This window comes from Camarhynchus parvulus, unplaced genomic scaffold, assembly GCF_901933205.1.
Source record: "Camarhynchus parvulus unplaced genomic scaffold, STF_HiC, whole genome shotgun sequence".
NCBI lineage: Eukaryota > Metazoa > Chordata > Aves > Passeriformes > Thraupidae > Camarhynchus > Camarhynchus parvulus.
In genome coordinates, this window is record NW_022148057.1 from 25,095 (window position 1) to 41,525 (window position 16,431).

At 46.9% G+C, this 16,431-nt stretch overlaps 1 protein-coding gene across 1 annotated transcript; it reads left to right on the top strand.

Annotated features, from left to right (window-relative positions):
• Positions 1–1,998: 1,998 nt before the first annotated feature.
• LOC115915977 (hydroxyproline dehydrogenase-like) lies at positions 1,999–10,576 on the top strand. Its single transcript, XM_030969677.1, has 8 exons — positions 1,999–2,109; positions 3,486–3,676; positions 4,104–4,224; positions 4,711–4,791; positions 4,890–4,970; positions 5,775–5,927; positions 7,313–7,416; positions 10,462–10,576. The coding sequence occupies exons 1-8, from the start codon at positions 1,999–2,001 to the stop codon at positions 10,574–10,576; spliced, it is 957 nt and encodes a 318-aa protein (XP_030825537.1).
• Positions 10,577–16,431: the final 5,855 nt, after the last annotated feature.

The following is a 16,431-nucleotide window of genomic DNA, read 5'->3' on the forward strand; positions in this document are numbered from 1 at the left end:
TTCACAATTTCCCACCATTTTCTCCCCTCATGGCTTCCATTCTCCCTGTTCCCTCATGGGAACATGGCTCCCACCATTTTGTTCTCAGTCATGGTTCCCTCGTGGCTCCCACCATTTTGTCCCCTCATGACTTCCCTTTTTCCGTGTCCCCTCACAATTTCCTGCCACTTTCTTCCCTCATGGCTTCCCTTCTTGTTTCTTCATAATTTTCCACCGTGTTCTCATCTCATGCCTTCCCTTCTCTTTGTCCTCTCACAATTTTCCACCATTTTCTCCTCTCCTAGCTTCCCTTCTTGTTCTCTCATGGCTCCGACCATTTTGTCCCCTCATGGCTTCCCTTCTCCCTCTCCCCTCTCACTTTATCTCCATTTTCTCTTATCACAATTTCCTGATATTTTCTCACCTCATGGCTTCCCTTGTCTCCTCACAGTTTTCCACCATTTTCTCCCCTCACACTTTTCCTCCATTTTGTCCCCTCATGACTTCCCTCCATTTTGTCCCCTCACAGTTTCCCGCCATTTTCTCCCCTCACGGCTTCCCGCCATTTTCTTCCCTTACAATTTCCTGCCATTTTCTCTCTTCATGACTTCCCTTCCCCCTGCCCCCTCACAGTTTTCCACCATTTTGTCCCCTCATGACTTCCTTTTCTCCCTGTCCCCTCACAATTTCCTGCCATTTTCTCCCCTCACAATTTCCTGCCATTTTCTCCCCTCACACCTTCCCTCCATTTTCTCCCCTCATGGCTTCCCTCCATTTTTTCCCCTCATGCCTTCCCTCCATTGTTTCCTCTCTGTGTAACCCACTGGTTCTTCCCCACAACTCTTATTTTTAATACAATAATGACTAAAAATCCTTAATTAAATAATTACCCCTTATTAATTAATGGTGTCCCCCTGCCCTGTGATTTTCCCCACAGAATCTGCCCCATTGTTCTGCCCCATTTTAATAAAATTATTATAGATTGATTAAATTGTGAATTAATTAAATGTTTAGTTAGTAATTCACAATTTATTAATGAGCAGCAAGGGGAGCATCCCTTGCCCAATAATCTGCCCCATAACTTCCCCCACAACTCCCCATTTTGATAAAATGAACTAATTGAAAGATTAAAACATGAATTAATTACTTTAAATTATTAATTAACTAATCAGCCCTGGTTAATGAGCAACAAGGCGATTCACCCTGCCCCATAACAGTTCCCCACAGTGCCCCAAAAATCATTCAGCCATTAATTACTCATTAAAAAACCCCCTCGTTAATGAGTGATGAGGCTGGGGGAGGGGCGGCTTTGCCCCTTATTAATCCCTCACTAATTAACCCCGTTAATGAGTGACTTGAGGGGGGACTGGGGGATAAATTCATCCTTCCCACACCTCCCTCAGGGTCCTCCTGGTGCCGCCATGGGGCAGGGGGGGTCCTTGGGGAGATCTATGGGGCAGGGGGGGCCCTGTGGGAGATCTATGGGGCAGGGGAGGTCCTTGGGGGGATTTACGAGGGGATCTATGGGGCAGAGGAGATCTATGGGGCAGGGGAGGTTCCTGGGGGGACCTATGGGGGAATCTGTGGGGCAGAGGAGATCTATGGGGCAGGGGAGGTCCTTGGGGGGATTTACGGGGGATCTATGGGGCAGAGGAGATCTATGGGGCAGGGAAGGTCCTTGGGGGGATTTACGGGGGGATCTATGGGGCAGAGGAGATCTATGGGGCAGGGGAGGTCCTTGGGGGGATTCTACGGGGATCTATGGGGCAGGGGAAATCTATGGTGGGATTTACAGGGGGATCTATGGGGCAGGGGCGCTCTGGGGGTCGATCTATGGGGCAGGGAATAACCAAACGTTGGGGAGGGTCCCTGTGGAGATCCATGGAGCAGAGGAGATCCGTGGGGCAGGAGAAGTCTGGTGGTAAATCCGTGGGGCAGGAGGGGTCTGTGGGGGGATCTATGGGGCAGGAGGGCTCAGAAGGTGGGGAGGGGTCGCCATTGCAGCTGCAGGTGGAGGTGATGGTGAGGGAGGGCCGGGCCCTGGCGGTCCTGGGATGGTGGGAGCTGCTCCGGGGCCTGCTGGTGTTCGCCCTCTGCTCCCACCCCCGGCTGCAGCAGGACCCTGAGGCGGTGAGACCCCCTCCCCAAAAATGGGGACCCCCCCCTACCCCAATTAGAGACCCCTGACCTATAGAGACCCTCCCCATAACCACACAGAGGCACCCTCAGGGCTTCCCACCTTTTCTGCCCTCAAAAACTGCCCCATAAGTGACCTCCAAATCCATTCCTTGCCCCATAGAAACCCCTCAAATGTCCCCCAACCCCTTCCCAGCCCCATGAGCGACTCCTAAATCTCCAAACCTACCCCTAGTCTCTACCCCATAACCTGTTCCCAAACCCCATAAGCGAACCCCAAAACTCAGCCCTGCTCCTCACAGTCATGGCGGGTCCTGGGCTGTGCCCCTCTGGAGCAGCTGTGAGGGGAAAATGGGGCATCCCCTTCATCCTGTTCCCTCATGGCTCCCCTTGTTTTCTTCCCTCGGGGATCAGACCTTTTTGTCCCTTCAGGGCTTCCTTTCTTCCTGTCCCCTCGCCATTTCCCATCATTTTCTTCCCTCATATTTTCCCGCCATTTCCTTCCCTCACACTTTCCTTCACACTCCCCATTTTTTAACCTTTTTTCCCCCACATTCCCCCTCCATTTCCTCCCTTCACACTCCCCCGCCCTTTTCTCCCCTCACACTCCCCCACCATTTTCTCTCCTCACACTTTCCTGCCATTTCCTTCCCTCACACTATCCCTCACACTTTCCCATCCTTTTCTCCCCTCACATTTTCCCTCCATTTTCTCCCCTCACAATCCCCCACCATTTCCTCCCCTCACATTTGCCCACCATTTCCCTCCCCTCACAGTTCCCCACCATTTTCTCTCCTCACACTTTCCCACCTATTTTCCCCTCACACTCGCCCTCCATTTTCTCCCCTCACACTTTCCAGCCCTTTCCCTCCCCGTCATTTTCCTGCCATTTCCTTCCCTTACACTTTCCCTCCATTTCCTCCCCTCACACTTTCCCGCCCTTTCCTCCCTTTCCCTCCCCTCACACTCGCCCTCCATTTTCTCCCCTCACACTTTCCCGCCCTTTCCTCCCCTCATGCTTGCCCTCCATTTCCTCCCCTCACACTTTCCTGCCATTTCCTTCCCTCACATTTGCCCACCATTTTCACCCCTCACACTTTCCCGCCCTTTCCTCCCTTTCCCTCCCCTCACACTCCCCCTGCATTTTCTCCCCTCTCATTTCCCTCCGCCCTTTCCTCCCCTCACACTCCCCCTGCATTTTCTCCCCTCACACTTTCCCGCCCTTTCCTCCCCTCATACTTGCCCTCCATTTTCTCCCCTCACACTCTCCCACCATTTCCTCCCCTCTCACATTCCTGCCATTTCCCTCCCCTCACGCTCCCCCTCCATTTTCTCCCCATCCCACCCCAACCTCCCTCCATTCCCCACAGTTCCTGCGGGCGTCCCGCCGGGTTCTGGGTGCCCGCCTATGGCGGGCCCTTCTCTCCGTGTCCCTTTGGGGACAGTTTGCGGTCGGCCGGAGCCCGGCGGCCGTGCAGGAGCTGGGCCAGCGGCTCCGGGCCCGTGGCCTGCGGCCATTGCTGGCCCTGCCCATCGAGGGTGAGGGACCCGATGGAGAGGGGTGAGTTGGGGTCACTTATGGGGCTGTGGGCGTCACTTATGGGGTTTTGGGGGCAGTTTTAGGGGTCATTTATGGGATTTTGGGGTCACTTATGGAGTGTGGGGGTCACTTATGGGGCAGTGCTGGGGTCACTTATGGGGTTTTTGGGTCACTTATGGATCACTTGTGGGTCACTTATGGGGTTTTGGGGTTCACTTGTGGGGCAGTTCTGGGGTCACTTATGGGGTTTTGGGGTCACTTGTGGGGTTTTGCGGTCATTTATGGTGTTTTGGGGTCATGGTGGGTCACTAATAGTGTTTGGTGTCACCTATGGCTCTGAGGTCACTTGTGGGTCACTGATGGGGTTTTGGGGTCACTAATGGAGTTTTAAGGTTACTTTGGGGTCACTTATGGGTCACTGACATTTTTGGGGTCCCGTGTGGGGCAGCGAGGACTGGTTTGAGCAGAACTGTGGGGCAGCCCTGGAGTGTGTGGGGCTGGCGGCTGCCTCAGGCCCCGAGCCCGCCATGCAGCTCAAGGTGACGGCGCTGCTGAGCCAGCGGCTCTGCGTGAGTGGGAGATGTGGGGCAGGGTCTGTGGGGTGGGGTCTGTGGGGTCTGTGGGGCTGGGAGTGATCTATGGGGTGGGATCTGTGGGGTCAATGAGGCAGGGGGAATCTGTGGGGCAGGGTCTATGGGGTCTGTGGGGGGATCTGTGGGGCAGGGGGGATCTGTGGGGTGGGATCTGTGGGGCAGGGGAGATCTGTGGCGCTCTGAGTGGGATGGGATCTGTGGGGTGGGGATGTGGGGCAGGATTGGGATCTGTGGGGCAGGATTGGGATCTATGGGGCAGGATCAGGATCTGTGGGGCAGGATTGAGATCTATAGGGCAAGATCAGGATCTGTGGGGCAGGATCAGGATCTGTGGGGCAGGATTGAGATCTATCGGGCAAGATCAGGATCTGTGGGGCAGGATTGGGATCTGTGGGGCAGGTGAGGCCTCTATGGGGCACTGAGGCCCCTCAGCTGAGCCCCCTCTCTGACCACGCCCCCCAGGAGAAAATCTCTCTCCGATTGGCCGAGCCAGAAGGGGCGGGGCTTAACCCAGAAGAGGTGGCGGCCATGTTGGGCGGCCAGGTAACCCCTCCCCTATTGACCACGCCCCCTTTTACCTGAACCACGCCTCTTTTGCATTGACCACGCCCCTTTCCCATTGACCACGCCCCCTCCCGCAGGTGCCGGAGCTCACCTGGCTCAGCCCGGCCGAGAACGAACACCTGGGGAGGGGCCTGAGGAGACTGGAGAGGGTGGCACAGGTGAGGGGGGAGGGGCCTCAGGTGAGGGGGAAGGGGCAGGGGAGGGGCCTCAGGTGAGGGGGAGGGGCTCAGGTGAGGGGGGAGGGGCACCTGAGGGGGCTCAGGTGAGTGACCTGAGCTCGGCCAGGGGGCCAAGGTGGCTCAGGGACACCTGGGGGCACCTGAGACACACCTGAGCACAACTGAGATACCTGGAAATGGCGGGAAAAGTGGGATAAGGACACCTGGGCACACCTGGGCACACCTGTGGGGTTTCTGAGCCTCCTTTTGGGGTGCACACCTGGGCACAGCTGAGGTTACCTGGGCACACCTGAGCCATACCTGGGCACACCTGGGGGGTAGCTGGGTACACCTGACACACCTGGAAATAGGGGGAAAAGTGGGATAAGGACACCTGGGCACACCTGGGCACACCTGGTCTCACCTGTCCCCCCCAGGCCATGGTGTCCCAGGATGTGCAGGTGCTGGTGGACGCTGAGATGTCTCACCTGAACCACACCTGGGCACACCTGAGCTCACCTGAACCACACCTGGGCACACCTGAGCTCACCTGGGATATACCTGGGGCACACCTGGGCACAGCTGGGACACACCTGAGCTCACCTGGGCACACCTGGGCACACCTGAACCATGCCTGAGCTCACCTGAACCACACCTGGGCACACCTGGGCTCACCTGGGATATACCTGGGGCACACCTGGGCACACCTGGGGCACACCTGGGGCACACCTGGGCACACCTGGGGCACACCTGGGGCACACTTGGGCACACCTGGGCACAGCTGGTCTCACCTGTCCCCCCCAGGCCGCGGTGGCCCGTGACGTTCAGGTGCTGGTGGATGCCGAGATGTCTCACCTGAACCCCGCCCTCACCTGCCTCACCTGGGGGCTGATGTGGAGGCACAACCGGGCGGGGCCCCGAGCCCGAGTCTGGCACACCTGGCAGGCCTACCTGAGGGTAAGTGGGCACACCTGGGGGCACCATGGGCACACCTGGGCACACCTGGGGGGGTAGAAACACATCTGGGCACACCTGGGGGGGTAGAAACACACCTGGGCACACCTGGGGGCACCTGGGGGTTACCTGGGCATAGTTGGGCTCATCTGGAGGGTACCTGAACCACATTTTGGGGTACCTGGGCACACCTGATCTCACCTGTCCCCTCCCGAGGACACCGAGGCTCACCTGGGCACACCTGGGCACACCTGGGGGTATTTTATTCACACCTGGGCACACCTGGGGGTATTTCAGTCACACCTGTCCCCCCTGTCCCGTCCCCAGGACACTGAGGCTCACCTGGGCACACCTGGGCACACCTGGGGGTATTTTATTCACACCTGGGCACACCTGGCTCACATCTGGGGGTATTTCAGTCACACCTGGGCACACCTGGGGGTATTTTATTCACACCTGGGCACACCTGGCTCACATCTGGGGGTATTTTATTCACACCTGGGCACAGCTGGGGGTATTTCAGTCACACCTGTCCCCCCTGTCCCCTCCCCAGGACACTGAGGCTCACCTGGGCACACCTGGGCACACCTGGGGGTATTTTATTCACACCTGGGCACACCTGGGCACATCTGGGGGTATTTCATTCACACCTGGGCACACCTGGGCACACCTGGGGATATTTCATTCACACCTGGGCACACCTGGCACACCTGGGGGTATTTTATTCACACCTGGGCACACCTGGGCACACCTGGGCACACCTGGGGGTATTTTATTCACACCTGGGCACACCTGGGGGTATTTCAGTCCCACCTGGGCACAGCTGGGGGTATTTCAGTCACACCTGGGCACACCTGGGCACACCTGGGGGTATTTTATTCACACCTGGGCACACCTGGGCACACCTGGGGCACACCTGGGCACACCTGGGGGTATTTTATTCACACCTGGGCACACCTGGGGGTATTTTATTCACACCTGGGCACACCTGGGGGGTACCTGGGCACACCTGGGGGTATTTCATTCACACCTGGGGGTATTTCAGTCCCACCTGGGCACACCTGGGGGTATTTCAGTCACACCTGGGCACAGCTGGGCACACCTGGGGGTATTTCATTCCCACCAGGGCACACCTGGGGGTATTTCAGTCACACCTGGGCACAGCTGGGCACACCTGGGGGTATTTCATTCCCACCTGGGCACACCTGGGGGTATTTCAGTCACACCTGGGGGTATTTCATTCACACCTGGGGGTATTTCAGTCACACCTGGGCACACCTGGGGGTATTTCATTCACACCTGGGGGTATTTCATTCACACCTGGGGGTATTTCAGTCACACCTGGGCACACCTGGGGGTATTTTCACACCTGTTTCCCCCCCCCCCAGGACACCGAGGCCGCCCTGCGCGCTCACCTGGCCCAGGTGGGCGGGGCCGGCCTCAGCTGCGGGGTGAAGTTGGTGCGCGGGGCTTACCTGGCCCAGGAGCAGGGGCGGGCCCGGGCCCGGGGCTGCCCCTCCCCCACCTGGGACACACCTGAGGAGACCTCGGCCAGGTGGGGGAGGGGCGGGGAATCGGGGGAAATTTGGGTGAAATTTGGGTCGGTTTGGGTTCAATTTTGGGTGAATTTTGTGTTAATTTCGGGTTTAATTTTGGGTGAATTTTGGGGTTTAATTTGGGTTAATTTTGGTTTAATTTTAAGTGGCTTTTGAGTGAATTTTGAGTGAATTTTGGGTTAAATTTGGGTCATTATTGGCTTAATTGTGGGTGAATTTGGTATTAAATTCGGGTTGTTTTTGGCTTAATTTTTGGCAAATTTTGGGTTAATTTCAGGGAAATTTGGAGTTAATTTTGGGTGAATTTTTGAGTGAATTTCAGGTGAATTCTGGCTGATTTTTGGGTTAATTCTGGGGCGATTTCAGGTGATTTTGGGTTAAATCTTGGTGCATTTCAACGTGAATTTTTTGGGTGAATTTCTGCTAATTTCTGGGTTAATTTCTGCTGATTTTGGGGTGAATTTTGGGCGAATTTCTGCTGATTTTTGGGTGAATTTCCACTGATTTTGGGTGAAATTTGAAGTGAATTTCTGCTGATTTTTTGGTTAATTTCCTCTGATTTTGGTCTGATTTCTGTGTGAATTTCTGCTGATTTTGGGGTAATTTCCCGTGATTTTGGGCCAATTTTTGAGTGAATTTCCTCTGATTTTTGGGTGATTTCTGGGTGAATTTTTGATGAATTTTGGGTGAATTTCCTCTGATTTCAGGTGAATTTTTGGGTGAATTTCCACCAATTTCTGTGTAAATTTCGCTGTTTTGGTGAATTTTGGCGGAATTTCCCTAATTTTAGGCTGCATTTTGGGTGAATTTCCCCTGATTTTGGGCCAATTTTTGAGTGAATTTCCTCTGATTTTTGTTCATTTCTGGGTGAATTTCTGCTGAATTCGTAATTTTGAATTCTGGGTGAATTTTGGGTGAATTTCCTCTGATTTTTGTTCATTTCTGGGTTCATTTCTGCTGAATTCGGGATGAATTTCTGCTGAATTCTGGGTGAATTTTGAGTGATTTTCCTCCGATTTCAGGTGAATTTTGGGGTGAATTTCCGCCGATTTCTGGGTGATTTTGGGGTGAATTTCTGTGTGAATTTCTGCTGATTTTGGGGTGATTTCCTGTGATTTTGGGCCAATTTTTGAGTGAATTTCCTCTGATTTTTGGGTGATTTCTGGGTGAATTTCTGATGAATTTTGGGTGAATTTCCTCTGATTTCAGGTGAATTTTGGGGTGAATTTCCACCAATTTTGGGTGAATTTGGGGTGAATTTCTGTGTGAATTTCTGCTAATTTTAGGCTGCATTTTGGGTTAATTTCCCCTGATTTTGGGCCAATTTTTGAGTGAAATTCCTCTGATTTTTGGGTGATTTCTGGGTGAATTTTTGATGAATTTTGGGTGAATTTCCTCTGATTTCAGGTGAATTTTTGGGTGAATTTCTGCTGATTTTTGGGTGAATTTTGGCCGAATTTCCCCTGAATTTCAGGCTGATTTTTGGGTGAATTTCCCCTGATTTTGGGCCAATTTTTGAGTGAATTTCCTCTGATTTTTGTTCATTTCTGGGTTCAATTCTGCTGAATTCTGGATGAATTTCTGCTGAATTCTGGGTGAATTTTGAGTGAATTTCCTCCGATTTCAGGTGAATTTTGGGGTGAATTTCCGCCGATTTCTGTCTGCTTTTGGGGTGAATTTCTGTGTGAATTTCAGGCTGATTTTTGGGTGAATTTCCCCTGATTTTGGGCCAATTTTTGAGTGAAATTCCTCTGATTTTTGGGTGATTTCTGGGTGAATTTTTGATGAATTCTGGGTGAATTTTGAGTGAATTTCCGCAGATTTCTGGGTTCATTTCTGCTGAATTCTGGATGAATTTCTGCTGAATTCTGGGTGAATTTTGAGTGAATTTCCTCTGATTTTTGTTCATTTCTTCTGGGTTCATTTCTGCTGAATTCTGGATGAATTTCTGCTGAATTCTGGGTGAATTTTGAGTGAATTTCCTCCGATTTCAGGTGAATTTTGGGGTGAATTTCCGCCGATTTCTGGGTGATTTTGGGGTGAATTTCTGTGTGAATTTCTGCTGATTTTGGGGTGAATTTCCCCTGATTTTGGGCCAATTTTTGAGTGAATTTCCTCTGATTTTTGGGTGATTTCTGGGTGAATTTCTGATGAATTTTGGGTGAATTTCCTCTGATTTCAGGTGAATTTTTGGGTGAATTTCCACCAATTTTGGGTGAATTTGGGGTGAATTTCTGTGTGAATTTCTGCTAATTTTAGGCTGCATTTTGGGTTAATTTCCCCTGATTTTGGGCCAATTTTTGAGTGAAATTTCTCTGATTTTTGGTGATTTCTGGGTGAATTTTTGATGAATTTTGGGTGAATTTCCTCTGATTTCAGGTGAATTTTTGGGTGAATTTCTGCTGATTTCTGGGTGAATTTCTGCTGATTTTTGGGTGAATTTTGGCCGAATTTCCGCTGAATTTCAGGCTGATTTTTGGGTGAATTTCCCCTGATTTTGGGCCAATTTTTGAGTGAATTTCCTCTGATTTTTGTTCATTTCTGTGTGAATTTCTGCTGAATTCGGGATGAATTTCTGCTGAATTCTGGGTGAATTTTGAGTGAATTTCCTCTGATTTTTGTTCATTTCTGGGTTCATTTCTGCTGAATTCGGGATGAATTTCTGCTGAATTCTGGGTGAATTTTGAGTGAATTTCCTCCGATTTCAGGTGAATTTTGGGGTGAATTTCCGCCGATTTCTGGGTGATTTTGGGGTGAATTTCTGTGTGAATTTCTGCTGATTTTGGGGTGATTTCCTGTGATTTTGGGCCAATTTTTGAGTGAATTTCCTCTGATTTTTGGGTGATTTCTGGGTGAATTTTTGATGAATTCTGGGTGAATTTTGGGTGAATTTCCCGATTTCTGTCTGATTTTGGGGTGAATTTCTGTGTGAATTTCTGCTGATTTTGGGGTGATTTCCTGTGATTTTGGGTCTCTCCCAGCTACGAGCGCTGCCTGCGCCTGCTGCTCTGCGCCCTGGCCCGGCCGCTCTCGCGCCTCTCGCTCATGGTGGCCACGCACAACGAGGGCTCGGCCCTGGCTGCGCTCACGGGGTGAGAAATGGGGCCAAAAATGGGAATTTTGGGGGGATTTTTATCGGGATTTCTGGGGATTTTAATGGGAATATTTCTGGGATTTTTGGGGGATTTTTTTGGATTTTTTTGGAAATTTTTGTGAATTTTTTGGTGATTTTTTGGTGATTTTTTTGGATATTTTTTGGTATTTTTAGGTGATTTTTAGGAGGAATTTTCAGGGATATTTGGGGATTTTTTGGGGATTTTTTCTGATATTTTTAGGGATTTTTGGGGGATTTTTTGGGGATTTTTTTTTGCCCACCTCATGGTGGCCACGCACAACGAGGGCTCGGCCCTGGCTGCACTCACGGGGTGAGAAATGGGGCCAAAAATGGGAATTTTGGGGCTTTTGGGGGGATTTTAATGGGGAATTATGGAGCATTGCTATGGGGATTTTTCTGGGATTTTTGGGGGATTTTTTTGGATTTTTTTGGAAATTTTTGGTGAATTTTTTGTGATTTTTTGGGAATTTTTTGGGTATTTTTAGGTGATTTTTTGGTGATTTTTAGGAGGAATTTTCAGGGATATTTAGGGATTTTTGGGGGATTTTTTTCTGATTTTTTTTTAAATTTTTGTGAATTTTTTGGTGATTTTTTGGGATTTTTTTGGATATTTTTTGGTATTTTTAGGTGATTTTTGGGTGATTTTTAGGAGGATTTTTAGGGATATTTAGGGATTTTTTGTGATTTTTTGGAATTTTCTCTGTATTTTTTGGTGATTTTTTGTGATTTTTTAAAAATTTCTTGGGTATTTTTTGGTATTTTTAGGTGATTTTTTGGTGATTTTTAAAATTTTTTAGGATATTTTTTGGTATTTTTAGGTGATTTTTTGGGGGATTTTTAGGAGGATTTTTTAGGGATATTTGGGGATTTCTTTTGTGATTTTTTTTCCTGATTTTTGTGGAAATTTTTGTGAATTTTTTGGTGATTTTTTGGGGGTATTTTTTGGTATTTTTAGGTGATTTTGGGTGATTTTTAGGAGGATTTTTCAGGGATATTTAGGGATTTTTGGGAGATTTTTTTTCTGATTTTTTCAGGGATTTTTGGGTGATTTTTTTAGTGATTTTTTTTATTTTTTGGGGTACTTTTAGGTGATTTTTTGGTGATTTTTAGGAGGAATTTTCAGAGATATTTGGGGATTTTGGGGGATTTTTTCTGATATTTTAAAAATTTTTGGTGATTTTTTTGGTGATTTTTTGGGGTATTTTTTGGTATTTTTAGGTGATTTTTTGGACGATTTTTTAGGGATATTTGGGGATTTCTTTTGTGATTTTTTTTTTTTTGATTTTTATTTGGAAATTTTTGTGAATTTTTTTTTTTATTTGTGATTTTTTGTTGAATTTTTTGGATATTTTTTGGTATTTTTAGGTGATTTTTAGGAGGATTTTTCAGGGATATTTGGGGATTTTTTGGGGATTTTTTATCTGATATTTTTTTTTTGGATTTTTGGGGATTTTTTTTGGTGATTTTTTTGCCCACCTCATTTTTGTGGCCACGCGTTTTTACGTGATTTGGGGATTTTTCGGCCCTGGCTGCACTTACGGGGTGAGAAATGGGGCCAAAAATGGGAATTTTGGGTTTTTTGGGGATTTTTTTTTGGGGAATTTTGGAGCATTGCTTTTTGGGATTTTTTTGGGATTTTTGGGGGATTTTTTGGATTTTTGGAAGATTTTTGGGAATTTTTTTTTGGTGATTTTTTGGGAATTTTTGGGTTTGGGGATTTTTTAGGTGATTTTTTGGGTGATTTTTAGGAGGAATTTTCAGGGATATTTAGGGATTTTTGGGGGATTTTTTTCTGATTTTTTTTTTTTGAAATTTTTGTGAATTTTTTGGTGATTTTTTGGGATTTTTTTGGATATTTTTTGGTATTTTTAGGTGATTTTTGGGTGATTTTTAGGAGGATTTTTAGGGATATTTAGGGATCTTTTGTGATTTTTTGGAATTTTCTCTGAATTTTTTGGTGATTTTTTGTGATTTTTTAAAAATTTCTTGGGTATTTTTTGGTATTTTTAGGTGATTTTTTGGTGATTTTTAAAATTTTTTTGGATATTTTTTGGTATTTTTAGGTGATTTTTTGGGGGATTTTTAGGAGGATTTTTTAGGGATATTTGGGGATTTCTTTTGTGATTTTTTTTCCTGATTTTTGTGGAAATTTTTGTGAATTTTTTGGTGATTTTTTGGGGGTATTTTTTGGTATTTTTAGGTGATTTTTTGGTGATTTTTAGGAGGATTTTTCAGGGATATTAGGGATTTTTGGGAGATTTTTTTTCTGATTTTTTTAGGGATTTTTGGGTGATTTTTTTAGTGATTTTTTTTTTTTTGGGGTACTTTTAGGTGATTTTTAGGAGGAATTTTCAGAGATATTTGGGGATTTTTGGGGGATTTTTTTCTGATATTTTTAGGGATTTTTGGGGATTTTTTGGTGATTTTTTTTTGCCCACCTCATGGTGGCCACGCACGAGGGCTCGGCCCTGGCTGCGCTCACGGGGTGAGAAATGGGGCCAAAAATGGGAATTTTGGGGGGATTTTTATCGGGATTTCTGGGGATTTTAATGGGAATTTTTCTGGGATTTTGGGGGGATTTTTTTGGATTTTTTTGGAAATTTTTGGTGAATTTTTTGGTGATTTTTTGGGAATTTTTTGGGTATTTTTAGGTGATTTTTTGGTGATTTTTAGGAGGATTTTTAGGAGAAAAATCGGGATTTTGGGGAGATTTTTCTGGGGATTTATGGGGATTTTAATGGGGATTTTGTGGGATTTTTCTGGGATTGTTTTCTGAATTTTTTGTGAATTTTTTTGCGATTTTTGGTGAATTTTAAATGAGTTTTTCGTGGATTTTTGTGAAAGTTTTTGATGATTTTTTGTAATTTTTTTGGGATGTTTTCTTTAATATTTAGGAGGATTTTTGTGTGATTTTTTTTTTAATTTTTGGGATTTTTTTGGGGTATTTTTAGGTGATTTGGGGTGATTTTTAGGAGGATTTTTTAGGGATATTTAGGGGTTTTTTGTGATTTTTTCTGGTTTTTTTCCATGAGTTTTTATTAATTTTTTGTGAGTTTTTTTCAGATTTTTGATGTTAATTTTTTTTGTAAATTCTTTGAGAATTTTCTTACGAATTTTGGGGAATTTTTTGGGGTTTGGGTAATTTTGGGGGATTTTGGGGTATTTTTGGATTTTTTGTTTTGGGTTGGGGATGTGTTGTTGGGGGGGTGGTGTTAGGGGGGGGGTGGGTGTGGGTGGGTTTTGGGTATTGGGGGGTTGGGTTTGGGTTTGGGTTTTGGGGTTATTTTTGGGTAATTTTGGGTTAATGTTGGGTGATTTTGGGTTAATTTTGGGTGATTTTTGGGTTAATTTTTGGGTGAATTTTGGGTTAATTTTGGGTGATTTTTGGGTTAATTTTGGGTTAATTTTGGGTTAATTTTGGGTTAATTTTGGGTGAATTTTGGGGTAATTTTGGGGTTAATTTTGGGTGAATTTTGGGTTAATTTTGGGTTAATTTTGGGGTGAATTTTGGGTGAATTTTGGGGTGATTTTGGGTTAATTTTGGGTTATTTTGGGTTAATTTTTGGGGTGAATTTTTGGGGTGAATTTTGCGAAAGCCCCAAAATCGCCGGATTTGACCCCAAATTCCCCCCCCAGGCTGTCCCGGGTCCCCCCCGGCTCCGTTTGCTTCGGGCAACTGCAGGGGATGGGAGAGCACCTGAGCCTGGCCCTGGGTGAGTGACCAGAGTGACCAATGAGTGACCAGAGTGACCACTGAGTGACCACTGACCACTGACCAGAGTGACCAATGAGTGATCACTGATCATCCCTGAGTGACCAATGAGTGACCAGAGTGACCACTGAGTGACCACTGAGTGACCACTGACCTCTGAGTGACCCCTGAGTGACCAATGAGTGACCAATGAGTGACCCCTGAGTGACCCCTGAGTGACCACTGAGTGACCAGTGACCGCTGACCACTGAGTGACTACTGAGTGACCACTGAGTGACCAATGAGTGACCAGAGTGACCACTGAGTGACCACTGAGTGACCAATGAGTGACCACTGAGTGACCACTGACCAATGAGCCCCCTAAAATGAAAAAAATATCCAAAAAAATTCCCAAAATTCCCCCAAAATCCCCCTCAAACTGACCCCGAATGACCCCAAACTGACCCTGGGTGACCCCAAATGACCCCTGAGTGACCCCAAATGACCCCTGAGTGACCCTGAGTGACCACAGGGGATCCTAAATCCCTCTACAAACCACATCAACGAGGACGGCAGGTGTGACCCAAGCTGTCCGGCAGGTTCCGGGGCTCCCCGTGTACAAGTCGGTGGCGCTGGGTCCCCCCGAGGTGACGATCCCGTGCCGGCGGCCGAGGGGGCGGCGGCCTCCTGGGGGCGGGGCGCGGCGCAGGCTCCGCCCCTGGGCCTGAATCGTAAAAATTCCCCAAAAAAATCCCGGAATTTCTACCCCAAAAATAAAAAAAATCCCATTAAAAACACCCAAAATTGACCTAAAAAACTGGAGTGGGCGGGGCTGTGGGCGTGGCTTCGGTGGAGGCTCCGCCCCTTTGTGCAATCCCCAAAATTCCCTGAAATTTCCCCAAAATTTCTCATTAAAAATACAAAAATATTCTATTAAAAACACCCAAAATATGCCCATATATGGTAATGGGCGGGGCTATGGGCGGAGCTTCGGCACAGGCTCCACCCCTGGGCCTGAATCGTAAAAATTCCCCAAAAAATCCTGGAATTTCTACCCCAAAAATTTAAAAAAATCCCATTAAAATCACATGAAATATGCCCAAATATGGGAATGGGAGGGAAAGTGGGCGTGGCTTTTGTGGAGGCCCCGCCCTTTTTGTGAATCCCACAATTTCCCTAAAATTTCCCCCAAAATTTCCTTAAAATTTCCCCAACATTTTCCCCCAAAACCCTGAAATTTCCATCTAAAAAGCTTTTAAAAACCCAAAAATTGCATTAAAACCACACCAAATATGCCCATATATGGAAATGGGCGGGGCTAAGGGCGGAGATTATTGCAAGCCCCGCCCACAGCTCCAAAATCCCCCAAATTAAAAAAAATCCTGGAATGTCCCTCCCAAAATGTAAAAAATCCCATTAAAAATCCCAAAATTCCTAAAATTCCACCCTAAATTCCCAAATTTTTTCCCTAAAATTCCCTTTTTTTTCCCCAAATCGGAATTATTGGGAAAAAATGGGGGATAAAATGGATTTGGGGTGAAAAAATCGGAATTTTGGGGGAGAAAAAAGGTGGATTTGAGGGGAATTTTAGGGTAAAAAAAAAGGATTTTTTTGGGAATAATGAGGATTTTTGTGGGAAGAGTTGAATTTTTGGGGAATAAAAGGCAGGTTTTGGGGAAAAAATGGATTTTAGGTGACAAAATGTGGATTTTACAGGGATTTTGGGAGGAAAAAGAGAATTTTTGGGAGAAAAAAAGAGGATTTTTTGGAGAAAACGGTGTATTTAGGGGGGAAAAGGAAATTTTGGGAGGGAAAATTTGAATTTTGGAGGAAAAAAGGTGAATTTTAGGGGTAAAAAGTGCATTTTTGGGGAATATAAAGCCATTTTTGAGGAAAAACTGAATTTTGGGGCAGAAAAGGGAGATTTGATGGAATAAAAAGGGAATTTAGGGGGGAAAAAAGAACGATTTGGGGGAGGAAAATCAGATCTTGTGGGGAAAATGTGGATTTTGGGGTAAAAAAGAGGATTTTGAGGTAAAAAATGTGGAATTTGGGACAAAAAATATGAATTTTGGGGTAAAAATGTGGCTCATGGGGCAAAAAAGGCGATTTTTTCTGGGAAAAGGCAGATTTTTCGCTCGTAAA